The 13,055-nt window shown below is 50.7% G+C and overlaps 1 protein-coding gene across 2 annotated transcripts in view; it reads left to right on the top strand.

The window, feature by feature from the left end:
- Positions 1-12,253, top strand: part of TMPRSS13 (transmembrane serine protease 13) — a 28,428-nt gene extending 16,175 nt beyond the window's left edge. For both annotated transcript variants that reach the window (XM_054441391.2, XM_054441390.2), the window contains 8 exons: positions 1,084-1,176; positions 2,194-2,237; positions 2,972-3,134; positions 4,156-4,328; positions 7,182-7,280; positions 8,801-8,943; positions 9,095-9,247; positions 10,633-12,253. In XM_054441391.2, the coding sequence (XP_054297366.2) occupies positions 1,084-1,176; positions 2,194-2,237; positions 2,972-3,134; positions 4,156-4,328; positions 7,182-7,280; positions 8,801-8,943; positions 9,095-9,247; positions 10,633-10,659 (895 nt within the window). In that variant the 3' untranslated portion in view covers positions 10,660-12,253. The remainder of the gene's footprint in view (positions 1-1,083; positions 1,177-2,193; positions 2,238-2,971; positions 3,135-4,155; positions 4,329-7,181; positions 7,281-8,800; positions 8,944-9,094; positions 9,248-10,632) is intronic.
- Positions 12,254-13,055: the final 802 nt, after the last annotated feature.

The following is a 13,055-nucleotide window of genomic DNA, read 5'->3' as shown; positions in this document are numbered from 1 at the left end:
TCTTTTACGAGTTGTGTGGCCTTATGCAAGCCTGAACCTCCCTTAGGCATTCAGGTCTTTGAATGTCACTTATTCAAAGAATATTCATTGAGCTTTTATCATGTGCTAGATACTGTGTAGTACCTGGACACAAAGGAATAAGACAGGAGCCCAGCCTTGAGGACCTCTAGTGTGGCTCAGTGAGAGAGACTTAAACCAATAACCACAGCACGATGTGATGTGTAATGATGAGGATGTGTGTGAAGCACTAAGGGCATACAGTGGAGAGGGGGCCTGACTGCACTGGTGGAGAGAGCAGAGAATGGGCCCTCTGAGTAGAGGAGCAGCATGTGCTAAGTGTCATGCCAGGGTGTCACACAGGGGTGTACCACGTTCTAGAAATATACATACATTCCACGCAGAGAGTAGAACACATTAGAATCACCCGCCATGCTTGTGAAAATGCATCTTGGAATCAGAATCTCTGGGATTGGGACTTAGAACTTGCTCAGCAAACATCCCAAGGTGATTCTTAGGCACACTGTGTTCTGAGATCCAGTGGGCTTGCCCAGAGCTTATCACGCTTTAATGTACAGATCAGTAACCTGGGATTCTTTAAAATGCAGATTCTTATTCAACAGGTCTGGGGGGATGCTGCTGCTGCTTATTCACAGATCCCAGTTTGGGTAGAAAAGAGCAAGATTGGTGTTTCTCAAACTTGAGTGTGCATCAGCATCACTAGAGAACCTGTTAAAATGGTGATCACTGGGCCCACACCCAGAGCTTCTGATTCAGAACCATTGCTAATATTAATAACTTCCCAGGCAATGCTAACGCTACCAGTCTCCACTGTGAGAAATGCTGGGTAGCGCACAGGGCTGGGGGTCTTGGAGGGGAGTTGGGGGAGATAAGGGGCAGTGGTGGAATATGTGGGTGGGGCTGCACTTTATCGGGCCTTGACTGCTGCTTGGAGGAGTTGGCCACCATTCAGACCATCACAGTCTGGCCTCTGTCAGCGGGGCTGGTGGGGCTCTAGCCTGCTGGAGGACTTGGGATGACTCTGTCTCCAGGGGGCTCATTCTTCTCCTCTCTCCTCCCTTGTAGTGCTTACCGGACAACCGAGGTTGCCCACAGGGATTTTGCCAACAGCTTCTCAATCTTGAGATACAACTCCACCATCCAGGAAAGCCTCCACAGGTATGGTGTGGCAGGCAGGCTGCCTGTTTGTGAGCAGGGGAAGGAGTGGGTGGGAGGGGGTCTTTGAGTCAGGGAGCCCCCTTCACTGGCTTTTCTAGGATCCCGCCTCCAGGAGTCCACCATGAGTGTTCAGGGGCATCTCAGAAACAGTCCTTATTCACCAAACTGCCTCCTGACTTAAAAGTTCTTATCTGAGGCTCGGTGCTGAGAGCAACTGGAGACCAGTGGTGCCCCTGAGAGTTTATCAGCTCGTCAGAGGCAATTCATGAATCTTGGGACCACCAGTCAGCCAGGTGTTTGGACTGAGAGCTGCTGCAGGGAGTGGACCTGGATTGGGGAGGGAGAAGCATCACTGACACCCTGGCATGACACTTTGCACATGCTGCTCCTCTACTCGGCCTGTTCTCTGCTCTCTCCACCAGTGCAGTTAGGGGACAGGGTAGACAGGCAGCAGTAGGGGACTGCCAGGTGCAGGCATCAGGGACAGGGAGGGCCACGTGGGAAGCATTGGAGGTTTGGGGGCTCTGCCAGCTAGCATTGTTTGCCCTGCAGAGGGGAGAGAAGAAGCCAGGCTCCAAGAGAAGTAATGGTGAGGGAAGGGACGTGAATTTGCTGCATCTGGATGCCGGCTCTGTGCTCCGTGGTTTCTGCATCTGCGTTGAGGAACTGTGTCAGAGGAGCACCAGACCACCTGTTTAGTTGTGAAAAGATGCTGCAACAATGAAGTCCTAAGTTCAAAGAACATGGATCTGGGCCAATGTCTGCAATGTGCCGCAAGAAAACTAGTTGAGAGGATGAAAGTGGAGATGATTTGCACTGAGCCACTCCGATTCTGGACAAAGCACTGGAAGAGAGAATGTCACATGGGGAAAGGGGAAGCTCAGAATCTCCTGCTTCCTGTACAAAGGGTAGCTTCCTTGGAAACGGGATAGGAACTGAGCAGGAGTCAATCAGGAAGGCTTCCTGGAGGAGGTAGCTAATGTGCCCTTTTCCCACTTTCTGTGTCTCCCCCTGCAGGTCTGAATGCCCTTCCCAGCGGTATATCTCTCTCCAGTGTTCCCGTAAGATGTTCTTCTTCTTGGATTGTGGCCAGTGTCGTTTGGGAGTAAAGGGCAGAGGGGCAGGACTCCTCCAAGGGAGGTGTTTGGCACAGGGGTTCAAGTCAGGAACAGTGTCTTAGCCAGCAGGCCTGCTTCAGGGCTGAAGTCCCTGTAAGGCACCGGTACACCCAGGGTAACATTTCCCCTTCTCCTGACTCTGGTAGGGGCTCAGCCCAGCAACCTTTTATTCCAAGGAGGCTGTCTGAGTCTCCTGTACATCAGGGGAAGTGTATTCTTCCTATGTTTAGAAACAATAGAGACCCCCATTATAATGCTTGCCAATTCAAGGTCACATTAGAACTGGTCTGCGTTCCTGTGCGCCAAATGGCAGTCCTGGGACTTACCATCATGACCCCAATGCCTGACACAGTGCCCAAAGCTTGGTACACTTAGAAAGGATTTGTCAAATCAATGAATGAGTGAAGGAAAAGAAAGAGGAACCTGCCTGGGGTCAAACTTCCCACAGAATGATCCCAGAAAGCCACCCCACCACGTGGTAGCTCCGCTGTCACAGGAACTGCTGTGTGTAACAGATAAGGGAGCAACGCCCATCCATAGGAGGGTGGGTGCCCTTCAGGATGGGGCTGCCTGAGCCCGTCCTGGCCCTGGGAGCACGGCAGAGGCATCCTGATCAGGAACTCGGAAAGAACCCTGGGAGAAACAGGGTTCACAGTACGTCTACTCCTTCCCTCCAGACTGCGGACTGAGGGCCATGACCGGGCGAATCGTGGGAGGGGCACTGGCCTCGGATAGCAAGTGGCCTTGGCAAGTGAGTCTGCACTTCGGCACCACCCACATCTGTGGAGGCACGCTCATTGACGCCCAGTGGGTGCTCACTGCCGCCCACTGCTTCTTCGTGTAAGTGCCTGAGAGGCAGGTGATTTGACACTGCCCAGGGTCGGGAACCGCCAGGAAGGGCTGGCTGCAGACTGAATTCTTCGTGGAGGAGGACTCTGGGTATGAGTCCAGCCCCCATGGGCCAGTTGGCACTGGTGTATCTTGGGTGTTCACTTGGTCCTGAGAGTGTGGGTCAGGGGTGTTCGTTCTGAGCTAGGCCCAAGGATGAGAAAGTCCCATTGATGGCCCCAAGGGAGAGAGAGGCAGGCAGGAAGAGGGACTGGGAGCCTGCCCCTGAAGAACACGGTGAAATGAAAAAGGCTTTGGGTTTGTTGCTGCTTCCTGCAAATGGAACTCATAGCAGAGGAGCCCCTAGTTATCCCAGAAATGGAGGGATAGGGATTGCAGGGAGGGCACTGTATCAGCTTCTAACGGTCACCAGCTGGCCTAGTGTCTTTGGGGGCCCACAGCCCAGGCTGGTGGGCAGGAAAGAGCTCTGGGACCAGGCCTCAGGGGCACTGGCCTCCCTAGTAATGAGTTCAGTGTGTTACTTTGTCCTGTCTGAATTTGCTGAGGGTAATAATACTGAGATATTATCAGTACAAGCCCTTGACCCCATCCGGTGAGTGAATCTGAGTCCCCATCCCTAGTCCCAGCACCTTCTGCAGTCCTGTGACTTGTCAGCATCTGTCAGTTCATATTGAGACCCCAGAGTTTCAGCATGGCAGAAGTCAAAGACTCTTATTTGATTCTTGGTGACTTGCAGAGGAGATAGTGGGGGGTGAGTGCCACACAGAGGTCTTACTCATCCTTCCCTCTTTATTACTGTAAGGTGCAGAGCTGCAAGCTCATAATTTTTGAGGGGCTGTGGGGGATTGCTTTGGACTCCAGGGATAAGAGAGAGGGTTCCCTCCAGAGGTCATTTTATCCATCCTCCTGCCTCCAAGCTGGTGCTCTGACTGTGACTCCCTGTAGGTAGCAGGTGCTGCCAGTGAACGCTGCCAGGCAGGTGCTGGACCATGCTTCTTTGTGGCTCTTGCAGGACCCGGGAGAAGGTCCTGGAGGGCTGGAAGGTGTACGCGGGCACCAGCAACCTGCACCAGTTGCCTGAGGCAGCCTCCATTGCCGAGATCATCATCAACAGCAACTACACCGACGAGGAGGACGACTATGACATCGCCCTCATGCGGCTGTCCAAGCCCCTGACCCTGTCTGGTGAGGGAATCTGCACTCCCCGCTCTCCTGCCCCCCAAGCCCCAGCACCCTCTGCAGCCCTAACTCTTGTCAGCCTCTGTCAACTCATATCTGGGCCCCAAATCTTCTGCAGGGCAGAAGTGAAAGACTCTTAAAGATCCTTACATGGAACACTTCTGTTTTATAATTAGGGAAACTGAAGCCCAAGGGTTATAAGTTTGCTCCAAATGACACATCTCACATTACAAATTGATGACAGAGTCAGGGCTTGGGTACTGATCTTAATCAATAGATTGAATTCTTTCACTGGTATTAACTGAGCACCTAGGGGCCAAACGCTATGGTAGGCATTTCACACATATGATTTTATTTACTCTTCACAACCAACCCTGTAGAGCAGGTACTATTATTAACTTCATTTAACATATGAGGAAATGGAGCTTTACAGAGAGATAATTACCTGAGGCCACAAGTAATAGGTGGTAGCTCTGGGATTAGAACCAGGTCGATCTGATTCCCAAGCAATGCTCTCCCCACCTGGTTCTAGACTTGCAAATTGCTTACCCTGCAGTTGAGAACTTAAGCTGAGTACACATTCAAACAACTAATTGCTACAACGTTGTTGCTAAGGACCAAATGAGGCTACACAAAGGAAATGCTGCAGAGGTTCTCAGAAGATCACTGTGGACAGGCGACGTCAAAGAAGACTTCATTCATTCATTCATTCATTCATCCACTCATTCATTTGTTCATTTATCAAATACTATATGGCCAGCCCTATAGTACAGTTGCAAATAGAAATAAAATGGGTGACATACACCAAGACGACCAGTAGAGGCCAATTATGCAAAGTTTTGGGGGAGCGGGGAGCTATGGTGGCACAGGCGGGAGCAACTAATCATCCTGGCAGGCTAGGGGAAGCTCAGCAGAAGAAGGATAGCCAAGGTGGGTCCTGAAAAGATTGGAGAAGACAGGTAATGGGGGCTCAGGGAGGACCCTGAAGAATGGAGCCAGAGCCCTCTGGCATAAGCAGTCTCACAGGTGGGAGAGGGAGGAGGAGTATCAGGATTTCTGGAAGCCTCGGAGGACTCTCTGGTTAGTCCAGCCATTCTCGTGCTCTGAGCCTGTGAGCTGGTGTTTCCTCGCACATTAATTATGGAGGCGGTGTCTATCATGAGTCAGAGCAGTTAGATCATCAGAGTGGGGTGAGGAGGAGGATCCCTGGGTAGAGCTCGGTTGGGCAGCGCAAGCCCAGAACCACGCCCACGCAGCGTCACACCCACTCGTAGCCACGCCCCGACATGACACGCCCACCAGCCTTTCTGAAACTCCAGCCTTGTCTGTGGAGTCCAGGGCTGAGGTGAGGGATACCCGCTGCCTCCTGCCCTGCCGCTCAGCACACAAGAAGGGCACAGACTGCAGGACCAGAGCAGGCCTTCTCACCTTGTCAAACCCAGGCTGTATTTGGCTAAACATCCAAATCTTACCTCTCACCCGCCCTCCACCCCTTAATATTATTCGGAATTCCAAAACTAAATAATTTCTAAAACCGAATGAAAGCTATTCTCACATTGCGAATGCTTTTCAAACGTAATAGTCTCCCTCCAGGCTCCGATAGGCTTTTGGGCAGGAAGCAGACCCTTAGTCTGAGAATCACAGCTCAGATGTATGTAGTCCTGTGGCCAGAACATGTGCCCTGATTTTTGGTTTAGAAATCAGAACAGATTTTCTTAAACTCATTTGGCAGGTGGAGCACTAGAAGTCACAGTACTTTCGCTTGTGAAAGTTCACTGGTAAATTTAATTCCCACATAAAAACCAGCGAAATATCTAACAATGGATCATATAACAGTGTTAGATGTTTTTAAAACTTTACATCTCAAAAAGAAATCCTGTGTTGCATTTTTGTTAATAATGCATGCTATTCCTTCATCTATTTTTTGTTTACTCTCTAGCAGACAAAAATGGGGTAGACACCAATGCTTAAAGCCTAATTCCAATTTATGGGAGAAGAATTTAAAATCATCCTTCCCATCTACGCTTCCTGCCGTGTCTCGCTCTATCTTTTTAAACATTTATTGAGCACTTAATATGTGACAGGCATTATCTTAGGTGCAGAATACCACAGTGAATATAACAAATGGTTGAGAATACTGCAAACATTCTGTTAACTAATATTTTCCTCCTGCAAACTCAGGTGTATTGGTCAATGCCCTGGTCCCCCTAGGGATACCAATCCTCAGAGCTTATGAAGTGATACATAACAGTGACTTCTAAATATAATATTTCTGAGTGTGGCATCAAGTTACCAGGAATTCTGTGGTCTGTATCTCTAGGAATGTGTTTCCTGTTTGGAGAGATTTCTTACCTTGTGCTGGGCAAACATTTGGAGGGAGAGCCACAGGCCGTGGACAACCAGTGGGTACCCTCTCCAGACCAGGCTGGCCATACCGCTGAGATGCCACAGTCATAATATCTGGGTCTTAGCCTGCTGCTGTTCCTTGTTCTAATGGAAAGACATGGAAGAGGCTCCACCAGGAGAGGCCCTCTCAGTGGGGAGAGACCCTCAGCTGCCCAGTATCAGCTTGTACAGGGGAGCTTCCAAGGCTTACGCATCTGACCACAGGGCAACCACTGAAATCAGAACAGCTTTGAGGACTCTGGTAGCCCCCAAATGCTGGTGGGTTACGATAAAGTGATCAAGTTTCATGTCTGGTCAGTCCAAGGCTCTGGAGGATTCAGAACCACTCTAGAGTCAAGGATTAATGTTCTAGGAGCCTCCTCCTTGCCCCCAGAGTGGTTCTGCTCCTTCTCCCTCCCCCTACTGAAAGTCACAGCCTTGTTCCTTCACTGACATCTGGAGGTCTTGTTGCAGCTCACATCCACCCTGCTTGCCTCCCCATGCATGGACAGACCTTTAGCCTCAATGAGACCTGCTGGATCACAGGCTTTGGCAAGACCAGGGAGACAGATGGTAAGAGGCAAAGATGCTTGGTTGTGTGTGTGTATTCATATGCGTTTGTGTGTACACGTGTGTGTGTAAGCAATGTGTCCGGGTATACAGATGAGGGCCTATGTTGATGAGTGTTTGGGTATACAGATTCATGGGCCTGGGTGTGAATGTGTGTGTATAGACACCTGAGTATATGCTGGTGCAGTCGCTGTGACAATGCCCTCCAGTCAAGACCACTTTGACTGTTGTCACACAGGAAACTGCTGTGGTTGAACTAGTTGAGTTCATTGCTCATTGCAATGAGAGAGAGAGCACACCATGAAGAACCATGGAGCACCTCAGCAAGAGGGTGTCAGAGAGGGACTGCTCATAGGATTTGGGTGGCTTGGGGAGGGTTCAAAGACGTAGGACTTTTCTCTAAATTGTGGTGTCAGGAAGCAGGGGTTATGATTGGGAACCTTAATAATCTTATCTAGAGGCCAGGCATGGTAGCTTACACCTGTAGTCCCAGCACTTTGGGAGGCCAAGGTGGAAGAATCTCTTGAGCCCGCGAGTTCAAGACCAGCCTGGGCATCATGGCAAAACCCCATCTCTACAAAAAATAGAAAAATTAGCTGGGCATGGTGGTGTGTGCTTGTAGTCCCAGCTACGAGAGGGGCTGACGCAGGCGGATCACCTGATCCCAGGGAGGTTGAGGCTACAGTGAGCCATGATCGTGCCACTGCACTCTAGCCTGGGTGACAGAGTGAAACTCATCTCAATTAAGAATATATATATATATATGTATGTCTTATCTAGGAGCTCTAAGTGGTAAGGAAGCAGCAGTCACTCATATTGGCCAGGAGAGGGGGATGTCTGGTACTGTTGTGGTTTGCACAGTGACCTTGTTTTTGTCTGGCCTTAAACAAGATGATGAAGAGGTCTTGTTTTCACGTCATCCCAATCACAGAGTGCCTTGTCCTGTGAGATTGCTTACTTTGAGCAGGATGACCCCACGGTTAGACTCAGGCCACTTCCATGCATCAGGACCGCTTTTCCCTCCCTCCGTGAGGCAGAGCAATGACTGATGTGGGCGCAGCCTTCTTCTCCTCTTGTCTCCATACCTGACTAGCTGTGTGACTGTGGGCAGGTCACTTCTCCAGCACCAGGCCTCCCCACCTGTAAATGGATTAATGCCACCTGCTCTCTTTAGGGCTCATAGCTTCCAAAAACAAAGCCGTGTATCTGAGGGTGCTTTGAACGTAGGCAAGTGCTGTGCAATAGGTCGGGTAGCCTGATAGGCTTGTGAATGTGTCTGTGTACATGGATGTCTGTCTCACATGCAGTGAGCTGTGCCTTGTGTGAGGGCATGTGTGCCCATATGTCCTGGGTGTCCAACCACAGAGGGCCTCCTTTGGGTCGGAGCCAGGCACGGGCATGGCACCCTCCATTCCCAGGAGGCTGTGATTCTGGGTCTTGGGGTGGCAGCTGGATGGCCAGGAAGCTATCCAGAATCTCACTGGCTTCCCATCCTCTGTCTCCTCCACCCCACTTCACTGAAGACAAGACATCCCCCTTCCTCCGGGAGGTGCAGGTCAATCTCATCGACTTCAAGAAATGCAATGACTACTTGGTCTATGATAGTTACCTTACCCCAAGGATGATGTGTGCTGGGGACCTTCGTGGGGGCAGAGACTCCTGCCAGGTGAGGGTACCTGTGGGTGGGGCTCAGGTCCCAGCACCCTGGGGATGGGGGAGGCTGGGGTGTTGAGGCTGATGTGGGAATTGGGACCCCACCCTTTCCCGCTCACGGACCACCTGTCCCATTCTGCGAATGTGCCCCCTCTCCCCTGCAGGGAGACAGCGGGGGGCCTCTTGTCTGTGAGCAGAACAACCGCTGGTACCTGGCAGGTGTCACCAGCTGGGGCACAGGCTGTGGCCAGAGAAACAAACCTGGTGTGTACACCAAAGTGACAGAAGTTCTTCCCTGGATTTACAGCAAGATGGAGGTAAGATCCCTGCAGCAGGACACTGCACCCAGCAGGCTGGGAACTTCCTAAGGTGGGGACCCTGGAGGAGCACCCAGGGTGTAGGCAGAGGTCCCCTCAGCGTCCCTGTATTCGGGGGGTGTTCTGGACAGGGACAAATGTGATGCCTGGGGTCAATCCCAGCTGCCTGTGTTTCTTTCCCTGCTTTTCTTCCCTCAGAACAGAGCTCAGAGGGTTGAAAAATGGTGGACCTAGAGGCTGGGCAGGCGGTTGCTGGGCAGATGTTCTCCCACAAGTATTTTTTTGTGTAAGGTTGCAACGGACTTTGAAAACCTTTCAGTTTCTGCAGGGGATTTTGTGATAGTTTTTGTTATCAAGCATTTATGCGTGAGAATCTGCTCTTCATGGCCTTTCCCAGCTCTGTTTGTTTTAGTCTTTTTGATTTTCTTTTTGTTGTTGTTGTTGTCTTTTTTTAAAAACACAAGTGACTCCATTTTGACTCTGACAACTTTCGCAGCTGTCACCAGAATGCTCCCTGAGAACTACCATTCTTTCCCTTTCCCACTTAAAATATTTCATCAGCACCTCACTACTATCATAAAAGAGTATAAAGTAATAAAATAATAAAAAGTTATTTTATGTTTTTTGACTTGCTTTAACCTATATCCAACCTCAGAAGTCATTGCTCAGGTCAAACTGAACCACAGACTCTTCAGTGTGTGCCTTACCTTGCTCTTGGCCTTTGGAATACTTGATCCACCCTAGAGAGTCCCCTCTCCCACTTCCACCCTCTCATCTTCCATTTTTCTTACGGAAGAACTCTGACTAATCTATCAAAATCAGCCATTTACAACGCCTGGAATATCCTCGGTATTTACTATTTTTATAAATGAAGGATGAATGAATAAATAAATAAATGAAAAGAATAAAAGGTGAGCCTAACCTCGGTGCCAGCCCCAGTGCCACTCTCCTCTCCCAGGGATGACTGAGATGTGAGTTCACACAGGGCGCTGGTGATGGAGTGATGGGAGGCCTCCCTCCACGGCAGGAATTTGGGTGTCAGGAAACAGGGATCTGCCTGCAACTCTGCTGACCCAGTTGAGACCCTGCCTTCTCTGGGCCTTCAGTCTTTAGCTGTAAAGCAGGGGGTGCTCTGCCAGCCCTCCCTTTCTCTGCCTGGGGAACAGGGGAGGGCTCAGATAGGGGGAGCAGAAAAGGCTCCAGAAATCTAGTGCAGAGAGGCCCTCCAAGCCTGTATCCATCCTTTCCCTTTGCTGTCCCTCCTTGAAAAGGCAGTGCTAGGTGACAGTGAGGCTAAATTATAGGTTCTGAACTCCAACCTCGGACTTCTGTGCTCCCCGCCCACCTGGCCCACTCTCACCCTCTTCTCCCATTCTCTTCCTCAGAGCGAGGTGCGATTCAGAAAATCCTAACCAGCTGGCCTGCTGCTCTGCACAGCACCGGCTGCTGTGAAGACTCTGGCCACAGTGACTGGCCATGTGTGGCATCATCTGGGCTAATGGCCACCAGGCACCATCGGACTCCCACCTGCACTGTCTGCTGCCTCTGTGTGTGTGTGTGTGCGTGTGTGTGTGTGCATATGTGTGCATTGCCACTCTCCCAAGTTTTTCAGAAACCAGCAGAGCTGTCAACTCTTCTCAAAATCCCAGGCTGGAAATTACCTGGAGACAAGAGCTTGAGTACCGTGGATGTTCCTACATGGGTGTCCATAGATGGATGGAGGAGGTGAAGCCCAGAGCCCAAGGAAGGGCCGGGAATTCTTGCTTCTCTGACCCTCACTTACAGACTAGCCCAGTGTGGGCAGATGCCGGCGGCCCAGGTGACGCCATTACTGTCCTTGGATGGATTGTGGGTTTTGGTGGATGCAGCATCCCAGTGCCTGGACCGTTTTCGGTGAAAAGCTGCTCCCATTGGCGTTATGAGCATCAAGCCCTCACCCAGACCTCCTGCTGGTGCCGTGGATGTCACCAGTTGGGCTGTGCTGTGGCTAACCAGGCTGGCAACTGAAATGAGGATTCACTGTACTCATTTGGTCACAAGCTGCTGGGGCGGGTTTTATTTTATTTTATTTTTATATTTAAGAAATGAAAATACGGGTATTTTAAAAGATTATCCAAAAAGTCCAGGGGCCTTGACAGCTAGCATCACTCAGCCCAAGACCCCCAGGGGATTCATGGGAAATGTCATATTTTAGAGTCCTACAGAATATTTCTGGCCTCAAGGGACTGGATGAAGAGACTGGACAAAGTCCCCAGGATGGGCATCCCCCAATTCACTACAGCATCTGGAGCCCCTAGGAGATACTCAGGGAAGCAAATCCTTGTTTGGGCTGGCAAGCAAATCCGACACGACGAGGTCCACAAACTGTTTCTACGTCCCAGGACTCTGATGAAGGCGTTAAGAAACGGATGCTGTTTCTGCGTAGGCTCCCAGGGGCCCCAGGGAGGTCCAGGTGGACTGCCTCTCTCATTCCCAGGGGCTGTCCTGGGACTTTGGGATTTCTTCTCAGCTTTCTCCACCTTTCAGTTTCTCAGTTGTTTCAGAAACATAGCACTGACATAAAAACTGCTGTGGAGAGAAAGCTAACATGGTCCCATGCCTTCCAGGCAGCCCTGCTGAAGGATCCAGGTTAGCCCTGTTCCTGCAAATCATCAATGTGCCTGGACTCACCAGCTAAAAGCCTGGGCCTTCCCCAGCCTTTTTTCTGGGGCACCTATTCCTCTGCCAACCCTGCTCCCCTCACCTTCCTTGGGCCCGTCAGGGTCTTTTGTGGTGCTGTGCTTCTCAGAGGCAGGATCCAAGCAGATCAGCCCAGCCTAGCCCAGCTCAGGCAGGCTGTGGCCGCTCAAGGGAAAGACTGCCCCAGAAGAGCAAGCTGGAGAGGCTGGTCAGGGGCTGATGGGGCTGGGTACATTGGGGAATGTTAGCAAGACTGGGAAGGAGGCCACATTCCTGTCTGCAGCAGCCCCCAGCGATGGTCTTCAGCAATAAAAGTTGTGTGACCTGAGACATCTGTCTTTGGATGTTTTACTGGTACCCTAGGTAACAAATAGAGGTTGCCTACCCTAGTGCCCAGACACTCTCGGTTTTCGTTCTTAGTTTTGGTTCCTCATCTTTGGGTTCTGCTCATTTAGCCGTACATTCATGTATTCATTCCATTCACCAGCTGCATCCATGCCTACTCTGTGCTGGGTACTCATGCTAGGCCCAGAAGATACAAAGGGCATGACAGCATCCTCAAGGAACTGGGTCATGACCCAATGTGATGGAAGCTGTGATTGAGTGTGGACATCATGCTTGGAACATGCACAGAACAACCACCAGCCACACCTAGAGATGTCAAGGAAGCTTCACAGAGGAGGTCAGGTTTGGAATGAACCTTCACAAAGCAGGTGGGGGCAGGGGAAGGGCACTCCAGGGCATGTTCTTACCCTCTTCCTCTTCCTCTACTTCTGCCTTTGCTGGCTCAACAACAGACATGTTGACAAGGAAACCCCAAAGCTTACTCAGCTATTTCCAAGGGAATTGGATGGGTGGTCCCACCGGCCTCTTCTGAACGATCTACCCCTTCTTTCTTTGCACTTTTCCTGTGTTTACCATATTACCCTCAACCATTATGAGCCCATTGGTGAAGCCCCAGCTCCACCTCTGAGCTCATAGTCCCCAGCACACCAGCCACAAGCACAGAATTCTTCAGGTCTCCCCACATGCATCCAGCCTCTGGATACCCTGAACTTGATTGCTTTAGTCTTTCATATCAATGCCAGGGAAAGTCCTTTTGATTCCTTTCTTGCTCCATCTGCACAAG

This window comes from Pongo pygmaeus, chromosome 9 (genome assembly GCF_028885625.2).
Source record: "Pongo pygmaeus isolate AG05252 chromosome 9, NHGRI_mPonPyg2-v2.0_pri, whole genome shotgun sequence".
Lineage (NCBI taxonomy): Eukaryota > Metazoa > Chordata > Mammalia > Primates > Hominidae > Pongo > Pongo pygmaeus.
This window is presented reverse-complemented; position numbering and strand designations above follow the sequence as displayed.